This window comes from Lampetra planeri, chromosome 10 (assembly GCF_965212315.1).
Source record: "Lampetra planeri chromosome 10, kcLamPlan1.2.h2, whole genome shotgun sequence".
NCBI classification, from domain to species: Eukaryota; Metazoa; Chordata; class Hyperoartia; order Petromyzontiformes; family Petromyzontidae; genus Lampetra; species Lampetra planeri.
This window is the reverse complement of record NC_136116.1, coordinates 6,406,462-6,424,747: the sequence shown is the minus strand read 5'-3', so window position 1 is coordinate 6,424,747 and position 18,286 is coordinate 6,406,462. Positions and strand designations below refer to the sequence as shown.

General features: G+C 45.1%; 1 protein-coding gene across 5 annotated transcripts in view; it reads right to left on the bottom strand.

Moving 5' to 3' along the window:
• The window catches only part of LOC144720924 (CLIP-associating protein 2-like), a 77,309-nt gene extending 59,472 nt beyond the window's left edge, over nt 1-17,837 (bottom strand). For 2 of the 5 annotated variants that reach the window (XM_078598094.1, XM_078598095.1), the window contains exons 1-13: nt 17,761-17,837; nt 15,486-15,573; nt 10,190-10,459; nt 9,664-9,752; nt 8,778-8,870; nt 7,184-7,329; nt 6,665-6,800; nt 5,495-5,565; nt 4,728-4,787; nt 4,205-4,282; nt 1,538-1,699; nt 1,400-1,443; nt 351-536 (exon numbers count right to left, since the gene is read on the bottom strand). In XM_078598094.1, the coding sequence (XP_078454220.1) occupies nt 351-536; nt 1,400-1,443; nt 1,538-1,699; nt 4,205-4,282; nt 4,728-4,787; nt 5,495-5,565; nt 6,665-6,800; nt 7,184-7,329; nt 8,778-8,870; nt 9,664-9,752; nt 10,190-10,459; nt 15,486-15,561 (1,411 nt within the window). In that variant the 5' untranslated portion in view covers nt 15,562-15,573; nt 17,761-17,837. The remainder of the gene's footprint in view (nt 1-350; nt 537-1,399; nt 1,444-1,537; nt 1,700-4,204; nt 4,283-4,727; nt 4,788-5,494; nt 5,566-6,664; nt 6,801-7,183; nt 7,330-8,777; nt 8,871-9,663; nt 9,753-10,189; nt 10,460-15,485; nt 15,574-17,760) is intronic. The other 3 variants (XM_078598093.1, XM_078598096.1, XM_078598097.1) reach the window with 3 other exon arrangements.
• Nucleotides 17,838-18,286: the final 449 nt, after the last annotated feature.

The window sequence follows — 18,286 nt, the reverse complement described above, 5'->3', positions numbered from 1 at the left end:
ACACACACCTCAGCGTTGCCGAATAAACACGCGGAAAAAAACGTACGAAGAGGCCTTTGCAGTAGCAGAAGTGACAGAGCGTGCTAAAACATCATTTACCATGGTTAATATTTGGTCAATTGTCAAGTGAGTCTTTAGGCCAATTTAAGGTCTATCTCGTGACTTATTTCAGGTTCGTTTGATGACTTTACGCTTTGACGAGTTGGCATCACGGAGTATCGCACTCAACCGCATTGTACTCAGATGCGTGGCATGCGTCGTGCTTGCCCTTAATAGAGGCACTCGACAACAGCTCCTGCCCCCAGCAGTATTTTAATGGTGACACGGGGCGACCGTGGTGCGTGTCCCACCGAGCGAAGTGGTGGAGCCCAGGGCGAGGCTCGCGGCCACGGTCAGCCTCTTCGTGTTCCCGCCGCTTGCGCGACTTTTGGCCCCAGCGGCCGCGTTGACGTCCACGTCGCTGCGGGAGCGCTGCAGAGTCACGGGGAGAGGAGGAGGCAGCGGCGTCGATCTGCAGTAGGCCCGGGACACGACTCCTGGGTGAGGGATACAAGCAATGTGGACAGGATTCAGTACTGTACTAGACACAGGCAGGACTGGATATAAGACGTGAGAAAAAAACTTAATATTCTTAGGTTTTTTCGATAAAGTCACGTAGGTAAAAAATCTAAATTAATAAAAGTAAAATTAAAATAAAAATCACGACGTTTCGGAGGCAACACAAGCTTCCGTCTTCAGGTGGAACCGTCACAGCACACTTGCTGTAATCAATGATTACATCGAAACGTCGTGATTTTTATTTTATTAATTTAGATTTGTTACCTACGTGACTTTACCGAAAAACCCTAAGAATATGAATACTTGCAGTCACGAAAGCTTCAAATCTAGAAAAAAACTTAAGTTTGGATCTCCTTTGCAATTAAAGGACTATGACCAGGAGACTTTGTCACGTGAAACAATTTTTGTATAATTGGCAGAGCTTGCCGAGTGGTCATCGAGGACAGATTGCTGAGCTGGTGCTGCGGAGATCATGTGTTCGAATCCAAGGAGGTGTTTGTGATTAGTTTAACATTGTGTTTTTTTCGTGCAGTCATTGATGGCCAGGCTGAGACGATCACCGCAGTACCACTTAAGAATCTGGTTTAACCGCAGATGGCTGAAACTTCGATTTAAACTCAGGGTCATGGTGGTAGCTTTTAAATGCTTGTAAATAAGTCAACACTCTGGAAAGCGTTGGAAATAAGACGATCCATCTCAACGGATATTTTGTAGGTGAAATATAAAAAAAATATTATACCAGTCTTCTAGCCTATGAGCCACCCACACATCTTCTGTGTTTAATGCTTAAGCTACATGCTGGACCTCAAATCTGAGAATGTTATTGCGAAAGCGGCGGTACCTTTGATTTTAGGAGTCACGGAGCTCTTGGCAGGTGGCGCTCGGCTGTAACGGGAAATAAATGAGATAATCGGTGACAAGATAAGCACCTCCATGTAGAACATAAACAGAGGCGTCCTGTCCAGCAAGGACGCCGTACTTGAGGCTCTCCTGCGACGATGAGGTGGAGTGGTCGGAGCGGTTGAGAGAGCTCGCCCCACCGCCGTGCTCGCTCAGGAGAGCCTTCTGGTAGCTGAACGCCAGCGTCGCGTGCAGAGCCTCGGCCTCCGCTGGAAAGTGGCCGTACAGTCCCCAGTAGGCCCTGCAGCCAGGCGAGGAGAGGAACACGCGTGCACAGGGCCTCGTGCGGTCAGTGTTAATTTAGTCTGAATTTTTCATTTTAATCATAGTCTTAGGTCTAGTCGACAACAGCCTGCGGAGTTTTAGTCAAGGCTTGGTTTGTGGATTCCATTTATTCATTCTCCTAGGCTAGTTAGCTAAAGCAGTTAACAATGTTGTCCACTTTTATGGATTTAAAGTTGGTGTGTGGGCACGCCAATTTCTCCCCATCCCCCTCCCTGATATATTATGTTATCCAATTAGTGAATTCAGTATATATATAGCCAATTACCTTCCTTAGTGCACATCCACCGTAAGAAATTATCTTAGCCTACATCTTTATTCAGACTAATTAATTTTGTCTCGTCATAGTCTATCAAGCTTTTATCTTTGGTGGGCAGCAGTCCTATTAATCGTCATGCTTGATGATTTTCATACACTCATAGTGATCGTTGACTACAACAATAAATGTAATCACATGTTTTTATTAGGTTCATGCTGCTGTTTTTATTTATTCATGTGGGCGACGGTTCTTGCGGGCAAAGGTTCAAGCTGTGATGGTTCACGCAGGTGAAGGTTCATGCTCTCGAAGGGTCACGGGAGTAAAGGTTCATGCACATGAAGGTTCATGTGGGCAAAGTATATGCGGTCGCTCGCAAGCTCTATACAGTCTCGTCCACTGGTCCTGAGGCACTCGGGCGAGCTGGAAGTCTCGCATGAGATGAGGCGATTACGGTTGAAAGAGAATTGCATTTTAAAAAGCCCTCTACGTGGTTTTAAAGAAATGGGCTGCCAACTTGTGCTGAAGACAATACAGTACTTGGCACCAAAGTGTACTCACAAAACCAACCCATTGTGGAGTTTGAATTGAGCATTACACGTAATATCAAAAGAAGACATTTTAAAGTGTAGCCAGCTGCACTAAAATTATCATGAAGATGGATCAGATGCATTTAGGGTATATGCACATCGATGACAAAAAAAAAATCCTTAGTAATTTTTAAATTCTAAATTCTTTCCCACGCAGCAAGGCATGTATTTACTACACATTGTGCATATAACACACCAATTGGGAACACAGACACAGAGCAATAAAAAATTCACAACAACTGAAAAATGCACAAAGGTTGGAGAGATGCACGCTTGGAAAGAGAAACGATTGGACTGTGGAACCAACGCAAATCAGAGACATCATATTTATAATTAAAGGAAATTAACTCAGCTTGGATAGAACAAATTGCTAAATGGGATGATGTTCGATGGATGAGACTGGTGATGTAATGGAAGCCAAAGGAGAGACATTGTCTAAGAGGATGACCACCACTGTGGAGATGGAGTGATGAGATTGATTCATATGCAGGAGCGAGATATTTGGTAGCAGCACTTGGCCATGAGGAATGGAAACGACATGGGGAGGCCTTCATCATGAATTGGATAGACAACAGTAGATGATGATTGTGTACACAAGATACAATACAAGCCCGAGCACTGCACTGGGACAGCAGATTGCCAGTGTTTCCATCCTAGGAAAATTCACCAACCCCAATGCCTATATAGCCACACTGAACACATGCATTGCAGTATAGTGGCTTTAAAATGTTAATTTTCCAAGGCACTTTGTTCGAAAAATAAAGGGTTAAGAATATATGGATAAAATTCCACTATGCCAGCATGTATACAATTTTTATGGTCACTGTCTGAAAGATTCTGAAGAACTTTTTCAGCTGCCAACTTGCCCATAACGTTAACAGTTAAAAGCCATCCCTCCACGAAATAAAAGGGGCCTAAACACACATTTCATCTTCGCACAAAGTAAACAAACCATCAAATAATCAACAGGCCAGCAATTTTACTCTTCTGGCCTACATCCAACTCCCTTGCATGTATTTGCTGACAAGGAGAGAAATACTTCCATGACAAAATTGCCTGAAATGTGCCTGACCTCATCAGATAACAAAAGCTATGCAGGCTTGAGCCTAGGCAGTGCTCATGTGGCTGACCACCATGAACAAACAGGATGTCTTATGGTTACAGAGCTACGTGGTGGGCAGTAGAGGGCAGTGCAGAAATATATATTTGTTTACTGCATTGCTATGCTTCCACATCTACGCTATCCACCTTCACCAACCCACACTGGCCAAAGAATAGTAGAGATAAATAACCCCCACAATCCGCAAGACGTGGTGAGGTCTTCATCCAGCAGTGGACCGACAAAAAAACTGTACAGCCGTACAAAGAAATACATTTCTGTGCATGCATGCACCAACAAGAACAGCAGCCATTCGCCACGAAGTGACCTTTATGTCACCACAGCACTTGTGCCAGGCTAGGTGGATTTCGAGTAGCCTCAAAAGGAATACACCGGCTCAGACACACAAAGAAGCAAGCTCACGCAAAACTCCCAAAACACAAAGGCACATTGGGCAGACCGTACTCACACACAACAGGAAAGATGAGGACACACACACACAAAAGAGAAAGTGTTCACCTCCTAGCTTCCACTCTGGCTTCAGCATCTGCATCAGGAATGCCTTTCTTAATCGTTTCCACCAGAACGGCAACATGCCTGAAGGAAGACTCACAGTGAGTGAAACCCTTAAACAACCAGTGGCACATTAACAGTCGGCTCGGCACTTGAGTTAGTAGCAAGTGGTTGTGTAGATTAAATATCATTATCGTACAGTAGAACTCCTCTTATCCGTGATACACAACGATGTGCATTGCATGTACAAAAGCTGTCAGCCTTACGCAAACGAGCAACACAAAAAATAACTGCATGAAAAAAACCGAATGTGTTTCGCTGCTGCCTGTTGGTTGGCTAATTTTAAAACAAAAAATGTGAGCTGGTCTGAAATAAAAAGGCCACAAATACAGTTTATTTTTTAGCTGCTCGTCTGCATAGCTCGTGGACTGCATACTAGCAAGGCACAGCTGATGTGACACTCCACTCTCAGTGGTGTGGAAATTAGTTGGGTGCTCAATGATGAGCTGCATCTCCGCTACTGCCTCACCTCTCCAGGATGTGCGACTGCCACTCATGTAGCAGGAGGTTTAGAAACTCATAACATCGCCTGCATGCAACACAAAAACGAGAATTCGTCTTCTAGTCTATCCAGGCAAGTACTGTTCGTAATTTTTCGATTTAAAGCTTTCGCGACTGCAGGGATTCATCTTCTTGGTTCTTTCGGTAAAGTCACGTAGAAGGGAAGTAATAAAATAATAAAAATAAAACAATAAAATAATTCTCACGACGTTTCGGCCACAACGCAAACAGCCGTCCTCAGGTGAAGACCAGGTCTGTCGGGGAGACAGCGTCTGAATGTCAGACGTCTGAATGTCAGACGCTGTCTCCCCGACAGACCTGGTCTTCACCTGAGGACGGCTGCTTGTGTTGTGGCCGAAACGTCGTGAGAATTATTTTATTGTTTTATTATTATTATTTTATTACTTCCCTTCTACGTGACTTTACTGTTCGTAAGTATATATTTAAGACCAGCATGGCGCACAGGAAGGTTTTGTGGCCTGCACGAGACCTGGCTGCCTTCGTCTCCCCAATACTGATGTTTACACACTTTACCAGTTACTCACCACAGACAATGCAATCATTACTAAATTAAATTAATGACTTCAATGACACTTCGAATATATAATTACCATGTCATTACCATTAACACAATAATGATTTAGCACAGGCGCTTCGATTCTCTGTTGATCCAATAATTTAATTGACAGAGATTCAAAATCTAGAAATAAATGCAGTGACTGCTCGCGTGATTACCTGCGCACTGCAACTGACTTGGAGGTGCAGTTTCCAGTAATGAGCGGGATAAGCCGAGGCACGTGAGTGTGCTGTGGGTAGAAACAGTTGACGTTATCTGCAGCTGGCTCCTGCATCAGCTTAATCAGCTCCGTCATCAATCAGGTTTGCTGCAGCACTACTGACAGACTCTCATAAAACCTTTTATCACCAATTCTCAAAAGCACAGATCCTTACACGGTGCATTACTGCCCTCCTGCGCCCACTAAGATCTTCGCTGGCATTCACAGGTTGGAGTTTTAATTCAGTAAGTGTTATTCCCTGTGCAATCCCTCTTAAAGTCCAGGCTCAAGGCATTCCTCCTCTTATCTGTGACTGACTGTCTCTCTGTCTTTATATATGCCTCCTTTCCCCGTGATGCACGTGCCCCAGTGTTTTTCTACAGCATCTTAAGATGTGGTTGCATTGCAAAGCTATATAAATATAAATTGTATTAATTGTAAGCATGTATTTTACTTGTGACATGAGCCTGCAGTACAGACAAATGAAAGCCGTCATCTTGTTTATCTGTATGGCTCCTTTCAAAACACGAATTTCCCCAACTTGCATGAAACAATTAGCAACGTGCCATTGATAGATCGCTCAAAACAAACCCAACAACTCAATATAATTTCGATTTAAAGCTTTTGTGACTGCAGGGATTCATCTTCTTGGTTCTTTCGGTAAAGTCACGTTGAAGGGATATAATAAAATAATAAAAATAAAACGTAATAAAATATAACATTATTTTATTATTTCCCTTCTACGTGACTTTACCAAAAGAACCAAGAAGACGAACACAATATAATTCAAGTCAAGATCTGCCGTGCAGCCGAAAGCAGGATTTTAAGGTGAGTGCTTTTAGCAAGCACCTCTAGAGACACGACGGAGTGGTATGGCCAGAACCTCGCCAAGCCGCTTTTGTCTCCCAATGTTAATGTTTGTAGACAGCACCGGTACTCATTTAAGGCTGAGTCCACCTAGGGGAGGCCCAAAACCAGTTCATTTATTCGTCACAGATGTTGGTTGTGATCAGGAACGAACTCGGGTCTCCGGGTTTATAGCACAGTACGCTCACCACTAGGCTCCTGCTCCTCACGTTATAACACACGTACACATGCATACACACACGCAAAGGACACACAGCCTCACCCGAATGATGAGACGAATAGCAGCCACTCCAGAGGTGGCAATAATCCTGGCGCAGTTGGGGACCAGGTTGAACAAGGTCGGAATTATGGCCTCGGCTGCATGGTCAAACTTGTTCCTCAGCACCGTGGCCAGGTGCCTGGACAAGCGGGGTGGGATGGTGCGGTGGGGAGTGGGGGGGGATGGGGCAGGTGAAGTTTAACAATAGCGCACAAACTCCAAGGCCACCGTCAATTTCCACATCCTCTGTGTTCTGGCACTGTGCCACGTGCAATTTGATTTTAGTTCATGTGTAAAAACAATTATATTAGATCCACCGGGGAGCTAACTGCCTCTCTAGCCGGGTGACCCATTAACTGCAAATGACATGTCACGAATGCGCTATGAAGTCAATGCAGTGCTCTTTCAAGCACAATGCTGTGGATGGATATCTGGTAAGTTAACGGGTGTGAGATCAGCGTGTGGTTTGCTCGGGGTGAATGAGCAGGCCATGGACCAGGTGAGAGGGTGGTAAATTATTACCCGAGTGTGATGCAGGCCTCCCGCACCACCTGAGACCTCAAGTCTTTGGCAGAGAGCTTAAAGGCGCTGTCCAGCAGACGCAGGTGCTGAAAGAAGCAATCGTATTCAGGTGCCCCTGCAATCACGAGGGATCGCAGTTTCTTCAGCTGTGAAGAAGCCACAGCAAGGAAACGCGAAGATCACAAATCAACCACAAGACGCAATAGGCTTGCATCCCGCATCGTGAGCTGACACGACAAACGATGAATACTGCAAACGATCGAGCAAAAATCTCACTCAGTCTCAAGTCTCTTTTCAAGAGGGACCTGCATGGCATGTGTGGCTAATGTTCTCACATGCGTGGATATTGGCGTGCCTGGAAAAAATCCTCGCAGGTGAGAAGATAACAACCAAACTCCATTCATTCATTTAGCGTGTGCATAATCGCCAAGCCAAGCAATAGCGTCCTCGGTGACCATGTGTAGTTCTTGTAAACCTCCAAAGCACTTGGTCAGTGGACAGTCATCAACCGCATGCGATATTGTACAGTGCCACAGCTGCAGTCTGGATTGTCACGAAGACCCCAATGGTGGGTGGAGGTTGGCTGCACAGATACATTGCCCTGTCCGGAACTTGTTCAGCAAGGCCCAATGATGAGGAGGCAGCTTGAAGCCAGGTGGAGAAACTGTAGAAACCGCGATAAGAAACTCCAGACTCCACAGGCAGGCCAATAACCTTCTCCTGTATCCTGTATTGCCTCCTACAGGTACCTGGCTGTCCAAGAAAAATCAAAACAGGAGGATGTATCCACAATTCTGGCTGTCGCCTGATGAGTCTGGTTGTAATTAGCGGCGAAACTTCGGAATCTAAATGTAAATGTTGTGGGTTTACTAGTTCAACGCACCGGTGTGCTGATCTAGTAACTAATTGGCATATTTTGTTTACGTGACAAACCTTACTAATTGGCTGTGTCGAATGGTGGCGGGTTTAACGACGCATTTATATTTTCGCGATCTAACCCAAACAAATCTCTATTATGGATAGAAAACATATTTTCTATTGTAATTATACGTCGATAAATATTAAAATATAATACGTTCTAAAAACGTTATAATATACAGCCATTTTATAATCCACTGTTGCGTGCAGGCCTACCCAGGCTTCGCCATATGCACGACAGCCAACCCTCGTTTATCTGTGAGCAGATTATCTGGGTTGCAGATCAACTGTGATTATGTTCACGTGTGCGCTGGCTTAATTACTAGCCATTCTGCTCTTCGCGGGTCTGTGACTCAGTGCCCACCTGGCCAACAACATGTTGGAAAGCAAATGTTTTACTTAAAGAATCCATAAAAAACAGACGACACATAGTAGGGTTTCACCCCCCATTCTTCATAGGTAAACGACAACTGTGTTTTTATAACCTAATTTACACGTTTTGCATTATCTGTGTTTTTTTTCCATCCAGGCCACCCCTGCCTCCATTACCCTGCATAATCAATAACTGATTGTACTGCATTTATGTTTTTTTACATCTGTCCATGTGACATGACTACTGGAAGAGCAGAGCAGGGAAATGTGCGTGTGCGTGAATGGCCGCACAGTGCGTGCTTACTGCCGCGATGCGTTTCTCCCAGTCGTGCTTGTCGTCTGAAAGGGTGCCGCGGATTATGTTGAGGCTGTCTTCCAGATCACGACTTGAGTAGATCTGTAAAATAATTATTACCGTTTATTATCCATATTTTTTTCATTAATATTAGTCTTTAAAGCTGAACACTTCAATCGTGTTGCCTCTGATTTGTATCCGCGCATCTAAACTGGGTTAGCGGCTCACTGCACAATTCTGCGCCCGCTATAATTTGGACCTATTATTACTATTAGTGCTATCACTCACCGAACTAACGCCAACATACAATGATAACTGAAAAGCTGCAGAGCTATAATAGATCCTCCCCAAGCCTCTAGACAAATACATTGTGATTATCACTCAAGGATTACACTGCTTTTCCATACTGACATGTCACGGTTTGATGATGCTTAACATCACCATAGCAATGAATACATTCAAAAGAGAAATGTACTCTTTAAAACGAAATAACTAATGCTAGTCATCATCACCCATATTCTATCCACTGCTGGATGAAGCCAGCCATGTCGTCGCCATCACTCGGGGGTCATACCATGCCACAATCCAGTGCGCAAACCACTGCACCACTACTCTACCCCAACACATGAATGATGCTCTTAATGTTTAAAAACCGTTTTGCTTCATGCTCAACTCGTGACGTGGGCAAAGGCCAGGGTTACCTATGGAGTGTACGAGGTTGGCGGAATCTTTAGGTGGGCAGAATCGACATCTGGAAACAGGGATAGTGCTCAGTGTGTGGGGCAGGGGCTTGTTTATCGAGGGGGTAAGGCTCTCTAAATTGGGCGGGGCTGACTGAGTTATTGGCTGCTATTCATGGCCATTCCTCAAAGAATATTGGCAAAGGGGCTCTCACCTGCACCACGGGCACGTCTTCAAATCCACGAATGAAGTCCTCATGATCCACACTGCCAGCCCCTTCCCTTGCAGGTCCACATGCGGCTGCTGGAAATAGACACGTGTTTTTTCACACAGTGTAATGAATTAAGTGATTGTGTCAGTAGATGAAGTCACTTTTTCAGATTAGCTCACGACAAAATGTTATCAAAGCGACTAACTGCAAGCTTCCTGACTTTCTGGGACGAGGACATCATGCTGATTTAGGAGCGATTCCACGTATTCATTGAGGATCCTGTACCCATCTACCATATTTAATACTTGTACATTATCTCGTGATAGATAGGAATTCAGATTCCTGCAGAGGGTTACTTCATTTAATACTTGCTTAATTTTAGAATTAGAGCTTTGATGACTTTAGAAGATCTACCAACTCTGTGATGTTCTTTTCCTGACTTACCGCTTTAACTAAACCTAATTGTAGTCAACGTGCACTTTGACGACTGAAGGAAAACGGGGCAGAATCCGCATGTGCGGCACCTTACCTAGGGAGGCTGGTTTGGCTGGGATGGGTGGCGGCGTCGGCCTCTGGGCGAGGAGCACCGGCAGGCCAGGGCCTCTCTTGGCCGTGGGCACACGGGAGTGTGGTTTTGGGGGTGGCAGAGGCCCCGGGGCTTGGACTTGAGCCTGTGCCTGGCCTTGGGCCTGGCCTTGAGCCTGAGCCTGGGCTTGGCCTTGTTGAGACAAAGCCTGGGCCTGGGCTGGGCCAGGCTGGATCCCATCCACGGAGTCATCTTCCTCCTCCACCCCAGACTCTGACAAATGCACCCACCATCAGAAGACAGAGGCACAACCAATGGGCGGGGGGTTGGAAATTGTTTATTTGTTTCATAATACTGTAAATAAGTAGCCCCAATACTTGGCAACGTGAGTTTGATGGCCAGCCAAAGCTAACATCTGTGGCCAGTGATATTTGAACCATTCCTGCACCCCCCCACACCCCACCACCTTCACTACCCACCTCCCCAAAAACTCTGGTTGCTGTGTGTCATAGACCAATGTTTTAGATTTTTCATGAATGTAAGTGTGTAATTAAATTATTCATATTTGGTGCATATACATTTTTTTATATGTTCAATATTACATTGTACAATGAAAACCTACTTTACAGTATATGCAATCAATTTTTCTTCACAGTGCAGTGGAAACAAACGTCGCGCTGTGGAACATTTAGGTGGGCGCACCTCTCAAAACGGTACAGTGGAATTCGGTGATTGCTTTCCCACGGTGCCTTGGTTGCAATTTTTTTTTAGCATAATCAAGGTACAAAACCAGACATAGGTAAATGATGGATTGTGCACTAAAGGAGGAAGAGGCAAAGTTTGCAAGATCCGTTATTGAGCTAGAGCAGCCTCATTACACCAGTTTCTGCTGAGAAAGAAGACACCTACTTAAAGATCAAATTCAAAACGGATTTCTCAGCAGGTGACAATTTCCACGTATCTCAAGGGTCAAAACTCTGGGCCGAATTAAAGGTGTAATTTCCCAAAAGGCCTTTCATGTAAAAAATCAGGTTAAATTATAATACATTTCCTATGGAATGTAGTTCAGGCCTGTGCTGTGAAATAGAATATGTAAGGTATTTCTGTATTATTTACAAGACAGAGCCATGAATACAAGTACTGGCAACAATTAATATATGCATGTAGATTTTTTTTTCATGGTCTTGCAATGTGGTAACCTTGATCTATGTTACAGTAATCTACTATTATTAATACATAGATATAAACTAAACATTGTAGAAAAATAGTCAATGTATTGATCTAGTTTAGATATTTTTAAAATTTCATTCGAATGTGCTATCGGCTTCATGTCATGAGATGGAGTATCCATTTGGATTTCAGGGAAAGCAGCGCAAGTATTCCAGTTAGAGAATGGGCCACAGAAGTGGATATACTACAGGAATGCATCTGATATCCCCTTAAACGACCTCTGGTCAACACAGCAAAGGGCAGTACAGTACTTTTTCACCTGCTCTGCCACTGAGCGATGTTTACCACGTGACAGTAAAACTAATGTTTATTATCTGAGCTGCTATTTTGTAAAATTAAGCAAAGAACAACATTTTGTATCGTAGTTTTTTAGTGTAGTCATTGGTGATTGGCCAGAGACCATCACATCGCTACACGTGGGAGCCTGGTTTAATCACAGGGGGCTGCCTGGATCTCAGAGATGCCAGCACCGCTCTCGAGCCTCTGATCCAACTAGCCACCACTAGAATGTTTACAGTCACTTAAAATGGGACTTTACACATTTATATAACGTAAGTAAACGGAATAAAATGGGCATATGCAATTAAAAATAGACTGGCAAGCCAATCCATTTAGGGTGCCTGCATTTTTCTAGGGAATTCAACGTAAGAAGGAATGTGTGCACAAAAACACACAAACGTAAACATGCAAATGTATATAAAAATTCACATATTTTATAACATTCTAACACCCACACACTGGCATCCTAACATATGCGCTAATCACACTGGTACACAACATAAAGTATTTTTTTATGCTTTTGTTGAGAGTATTTTCTTGCACATATTTCTCAAAAGCTCTGGGCAATGGCATTGTTAGGCTGTGTGGTTAAGTTTCATAGCAATTGGTTTAGGGCTATTGTGATTATCTTCAAGACATGTGAAGTGTCCTCAGACAGAGAGAGGTCGACGTAACAATTCCTGAGTATAGCAATATGTATCTTTTAATTTTCCTTTAAAACACCGTTGTGAACATGGCACTAGTTATATTCTTAGGTTTTTTCGGTAAAGTCACGTAGGTAAAAAATTTAAATTAATAAAAGTAATATAAAACAAAATAAAAAATCACGACGTTTCGGAAACAACACAAGCCACGGATCGTCCCTAACTTGATGTATAGACGCATGCGTTGCAGTGTCCATTTCAAATGACCGAGAGGTGTGAACTCTCTGGAGAAGCTGCCTGTCTTCAAGATCTATCCTTCACTTTGAAGTCATGTCTCAAACATGACTGTTCAAGCCTTCCCGCATCACCGATGAATAATTCTGCAGTCTGGTCCATGTTGCCAAAAAACCGACAAGCTTGCTATACACCCGGGCATCTGTCCCTTTAATGGAGTCCAGAAACTGAATTTTATCCGTATATATCATGCACCGTTAGCTTTAATTATATTTAACTAGCTTCACGCTGCAGCCTCGTTCTAGCATGAGCCATTGCACTGAACATTTTAGTGTTCTAACAATATTATTACAAAACAGTCCGTGATGATTACTGTACCTCCGAGATATGTTCACTCAGCAGACTGTCACCTCCGCTGTCCTCTCGCTGCCCACAGAACTGTGTGGTTTTACTACCCGATCATGCCATATATCAAAGCAATGGCCATGCGATGTTTGCCGCTCCTGGCTAGAGATTGGTTCAGATCGTGCTAAAACCAGCCAGGCCCAGCCGTGCCCAGGAATAAGCTGGAGGTCGTGTGTAGAAAACCCGTGGCTTTCTCACTCCACGTACGCTCAGCAACAGCAAAGCGTGGGCAGGCAGAGTGACCACAGGATATACCCCCCCAAGGGCGCAGTTAACATGTCCACGTTACAGCTGCACGTACACGTGGGCTGTATGTACACGCAAGACACATGGTACAACACGGTTAGATGAGCACACAACTGCGTGGATACACAGCCACATGCGCATAGAACTACCATGTACACGTGGCTATATGTACACGCAGATACAAGTACAGTACACCACGGTGGTAATGGTGGGGACAATGGACTTGCAATCCAGAGGTCATCAACAATGGGACAAGTTTATTAAAGTCCCCCCCCCCTCCATCTCTATCCACCCATCAGTATAAATGGGAACACCGCAGTTAGTTGATCGACGAGTTGCGTGTGGTGAGTTAAAGTGTGGGTATACCCACCTCTTCCGAGACGTTTGGCCAGCATGTAAGAGTTGGTCAAACATGCCCTCTAGACGAGGACATATCTAGAGCTGCCTGTCTCTCTCTCTCTAGTGGAGGAGGCTCTTCTGCTAGCAGTGGCATGATCAACACATTGTAATGGCTGCACCTTTACCTTTTACAAGAACACGCTGAGACTGGCATCGCAGGAATTTCACCCGACGCCTTATAACAGGGACTGACATTCACGTTTGCGTGCGTCAAACTGAGGCACGCAACGACATGTGGATGATGCCATGACGTGCACCGTACAGCACTTTGTCACTCCACTGCTGGATGAAGGCTTTCCCATGCCGAATTGTTCATCGGAGTTATCTGACTACACCGTGAAGATGACCACCGTGCGTTGCCAGCTATTCACGCGATATGCGCTATGAATTCGGCGACCTCGGTTCGATTACCGGACAGCAGCGAACGTCAGTGGCGAGTGATCATTTAAACCTTGTCTTGGGCCATGAACTGTGTAACTTATCTGTAGACATGTCACAATTATTGTATTAAGAAGAAGTGGCTGGTTTTTACTTCGAGGTTAAAGTTGTATAACATTTTTGAGTTGAGTTTGTTGTCCTTCCCCCGCACCTCCCATTAACGCGGTGTGAAATAAGTTCAACATATTGTTGGTTCTTTCGGTAAAGTCACGTAGAAGGGAAATAATAAAAATAAAACAATACAAAACAAAACAATAAAACAATACAATTATCACGACGTTTCGATTGCAACACAAGCAATCAAATGTTCTTGCTGTGGTTTTCACACCTGGTGATGATTGCTTGTGCTGCAATCGAAACGTCGTGAGAATGTTATTGTTTAATTTTTATTTCCCTTCTACGTGACTTTACCGAAAGAACCAAGAATATGAATCCCTGCAGTCACGAAAGCTTTAAATCTAAATTGTAAGATCAACATACGTATACGTAATTCACATTGGCATTTGCCATCATTTCACGTTGTTGCTTTGTTTAATCTCCATTATTAAACTTGTGTTAATACAGTGTCTGCAGTACGGCTTTCGGTGGCCTTTGACAAAGAGCCCAAATGCAAGTGGGATTTTGAAAGGCAATCCTTTATACACTGTGGCGTGAGGCTGGTCATAAGACCACCGCCTCAGACTGGACGGCGCCCGGACACGGTTCCGCAAATTGCAAATCAAGGTCACCAAGATGCAGAAACGCACATGCACACACATTGAAACAAGCGCACATACATGAACGCGCACACACACACCCACACGCACTCATGGGTTTCCGCGTGTTTACTCCAGCAGCCAGATGTCAGGCATTTGGCTAAAAAAAGGTCACCTCCTGTAAGTAGCGGAAAAGCGGCTTACAATGAAAAACGTTTTTACAGTCGATTCACTTGAATATTAAGCCCACTGGCTTCCACGAACTGAAATTATGTTAAAGTTGTTTCTTTAAAATACGAATTAATTATTGTATTCTCTTAGGCAATAGACTGCTGGATGAAGACCTACCCACACACCAGGTCTTTGACGTGGGTTGTTTGACCGACTTCTTCAAATTAGTCATTGCACGTTTGTGAAGCGGTGGCCTCTGGCCGGTTCATCTATATCAGTCACCGTCGGCGGTAGCCGAGTCTGAGAATCAGACTCAGGTCGCTGGGTTCAAAGCACAATGCCCACCCAAAATTCCACCCCAGTAGAACCCTCGTTATTTCACTGCTGGATGAAAGTCTCCACACACCACACTGGCATTGTGGATTCGTGAAGCGGATGCATGGGACTGGTTCATATACAACTTGCTAAGGATGTCAACTGTGGTGAAGAATTGAACTCAGGTTGCCGAGTTTACAGGGCAGCGTGCTGATCGCTCCACTCCCCAGGCGTATTCGTTACCTTTCCACATGACTGCTGCTTCAATGACAATTTCCAATGTTCTTCCCCAGCATTGGATTTCATCATCCAAAGGCATTCCTGCCCTTACCTGTTAACACAGGTAAGTGGCAATCACTTTTTTTAACGACCTGTCAAACTGTTAAATGCCACATGCACTCCCGCCGAATGTACAGTAACCTGGCACACATTCGGCGATTCGATTAGTATTCCACGCGTTTCTTCTGTACGACTTGGCAAGTGCTGCTGGAACAACTCAAAAACAGGCTCAACGCCAAAGATATTAACAGTACTGAAAAAAAAGGGGGGGGGGAAATCCCCACTACATTTGGTCAAACATAAGTTCATCAGCAGACGCTTAGACCGCTTCCCATGAGACGAAATTAAGCGTCAATGTGTCTCTTTGGATATCAAGCATCATCTGCAGGTGAATTCGATATCCCCACATATTTGACTGACGGAAGATATACACCGTACGTTCCACACTCGGCACATCAATACATTGCTATGTGCAAAGAGATAAATGCAATTAATGGTTCTGCGTTGCCAGCGGTGTGGAACCTCAACTCTAAAAACAATCACTGCATCCATCTCTAAAATGTAAACATTTAAAATTGCCCGCTCTTCTCAAAGCCCCATGGTGTAAATTGTAATATCCGACTCTTGTATGCTTCTGTTATTGCTCTCTGTTGGCTCTGAAGGAACTTGATTGAAATGTCAGCCAACTATATATATGAAAACACCAAAAGCTCCCTGAATGGACAGATTTGAATGTTCATAACCTATCACCTTCTTACTGGCATTGCCTTGCTCCTGAACACGCGTGTTATGAGAAGAGACTTGTCTCAGCTTGGCATTGTAATGGGAATGCATGACACCTGACATGAGCACATTGATGGTAGAGACCTCGTGAGCCAAGTGACTCCCTCTTGATGAAAGGAGGCCACATGAGCCCACACCAGGAATGTGTTCTACATTTGTGGATTAGTCCGAAAGCTCGGGCAAAGATATATGGCATTTTTTGAATGATCCAAAAAGTGTTTTGTTTCTCACTGAGCCGGAAAGATGACATAACAGGATGCGAGGTTACTTCCATGGCATCTGGTCAGCGTTTCCCGCCAAAGTGGTGTTACGTGGCATTGGTCGACTTTCTGTGAGCACGAATTGCTTGTTAAATGATCACTTTAAGATCCCTAATTTTCCTGAAAAATCCGAAACTCATCTCTGACCCACAGCACAGCACAATATTGTCTCGTTCCGTGCCACACTTCAATGCTATCAATCAAAGAGTCTGCAGGCGGTTGGGGAGCTCCAACCTCTGGGAGGCTGCGATGCAAAGATGTCAGGAAGGGGACATTCTCAGAAAAAAATATCAAATCTTCAAAAGGAATTTAAAATCCTCTTCGCAATTACGGACGCTGTAATTGCGATGGCAGGCATGGGGAGGAAACGTCATGCTCGTTATGGCAATTCCGCTTCGATCGCTACACGTTAACCGACAGAAAATAAATTTAATGAGAATGATTTGCAAGCAAGCCAGGTTTAACCTCCGTTGACACACATTACCAACTGTGCCACTGCAAACGCTTAGAATGATACGGTTCAAATACACTGTACAGTACTGCAATCTCTTCCCGTTGCAAACACATTTCGCTGCTGCTGCTGCCGCTGCACTGGGAATACAAACGCTGTGGGGAGCAGGCAAAGGCAAGCTTTGATTTATGAAACACACAATTGTATTCTTGTATGCCTGCGTCAGTCGTAGCTGAACCATCGTCCATGTGCGCTCAAATATCTTTCAACCTTGACATTACCTTCCCTAGATCAGCAGCAAAGAGACGATGGCTTTCTTCCCCACTGGCTGCGTGAACGTGACCGCCACCGCCGCCGCCGCGATATCGCGCACGGGCACCGGTTCGCTACGTTGAGGCTGTAGCAACGGAGGAATTGGTCCGTGAACATTGTACATTTTAGCATGCGTGGAGGTGGGAGAGGAGGAGGAGGAGAGGGGTGGGTGGGTGGGCAGTGTTGTGGGTGGGAAACACGGAGCCGGGGGGGCTGCCTGCCCGCTGCCATCGGGCAAATTAGGACGCAGCCGAGGGCAGCACCAAACGACGTCTCGTTGACAATTCAGCACCGCCGCCGCATCACTCCGCATGCACGGACAGACGACACCACCACCATCACCACCACCACAACCATCAACCCCGTCAATCCCCCCCCACCACCAAAACCCAAAGCAACATCCACACAAAATGTCTCTCTCGCGCTCACTCACCTTGCCCGATAGCCATTGTGTGATGAATGCTGGACGCTTCTTCTTGCGTCGAGAGATGGTCGAGGCGGTGGGGTGGGGGGGCCGGGGTGGGGGAGGTTAGCGGACGAAATAAATAAATAAATGTCCAGATTCTTATTTTTTTTTACAAGAAAACCCCCCCAACAAGCGAGCGAGAGCAGAGCAAGCGAGAGCGTTGGGACAGAAGCCGCCGGTCACAATTGCCTCTTTATGCGGGAGAGGCTCTCTCATTGGGAGGAGAGAGAGGACGTGAGGGGTGGGTGGTTGTGGAGGATGCGATGGATTCATCCCACTGCTCCATCATCGCCTCCGCTTCCTCCTCCTCCGGCACTGCGAAGCGAGCACGGCGCGCTCCGCACACAAACACAGCACGGCACAAACCTTCTAGAATAAGAGCACTCTCCCCTCCTCCACACTTACCCTCTCTCATCTCTCTCTCTCCAGCTGACTCTCCCCTCCTCCTCCTCATCTCTCTTACCCTCTCACATCTCTCCTCTCTCTCCCCAGC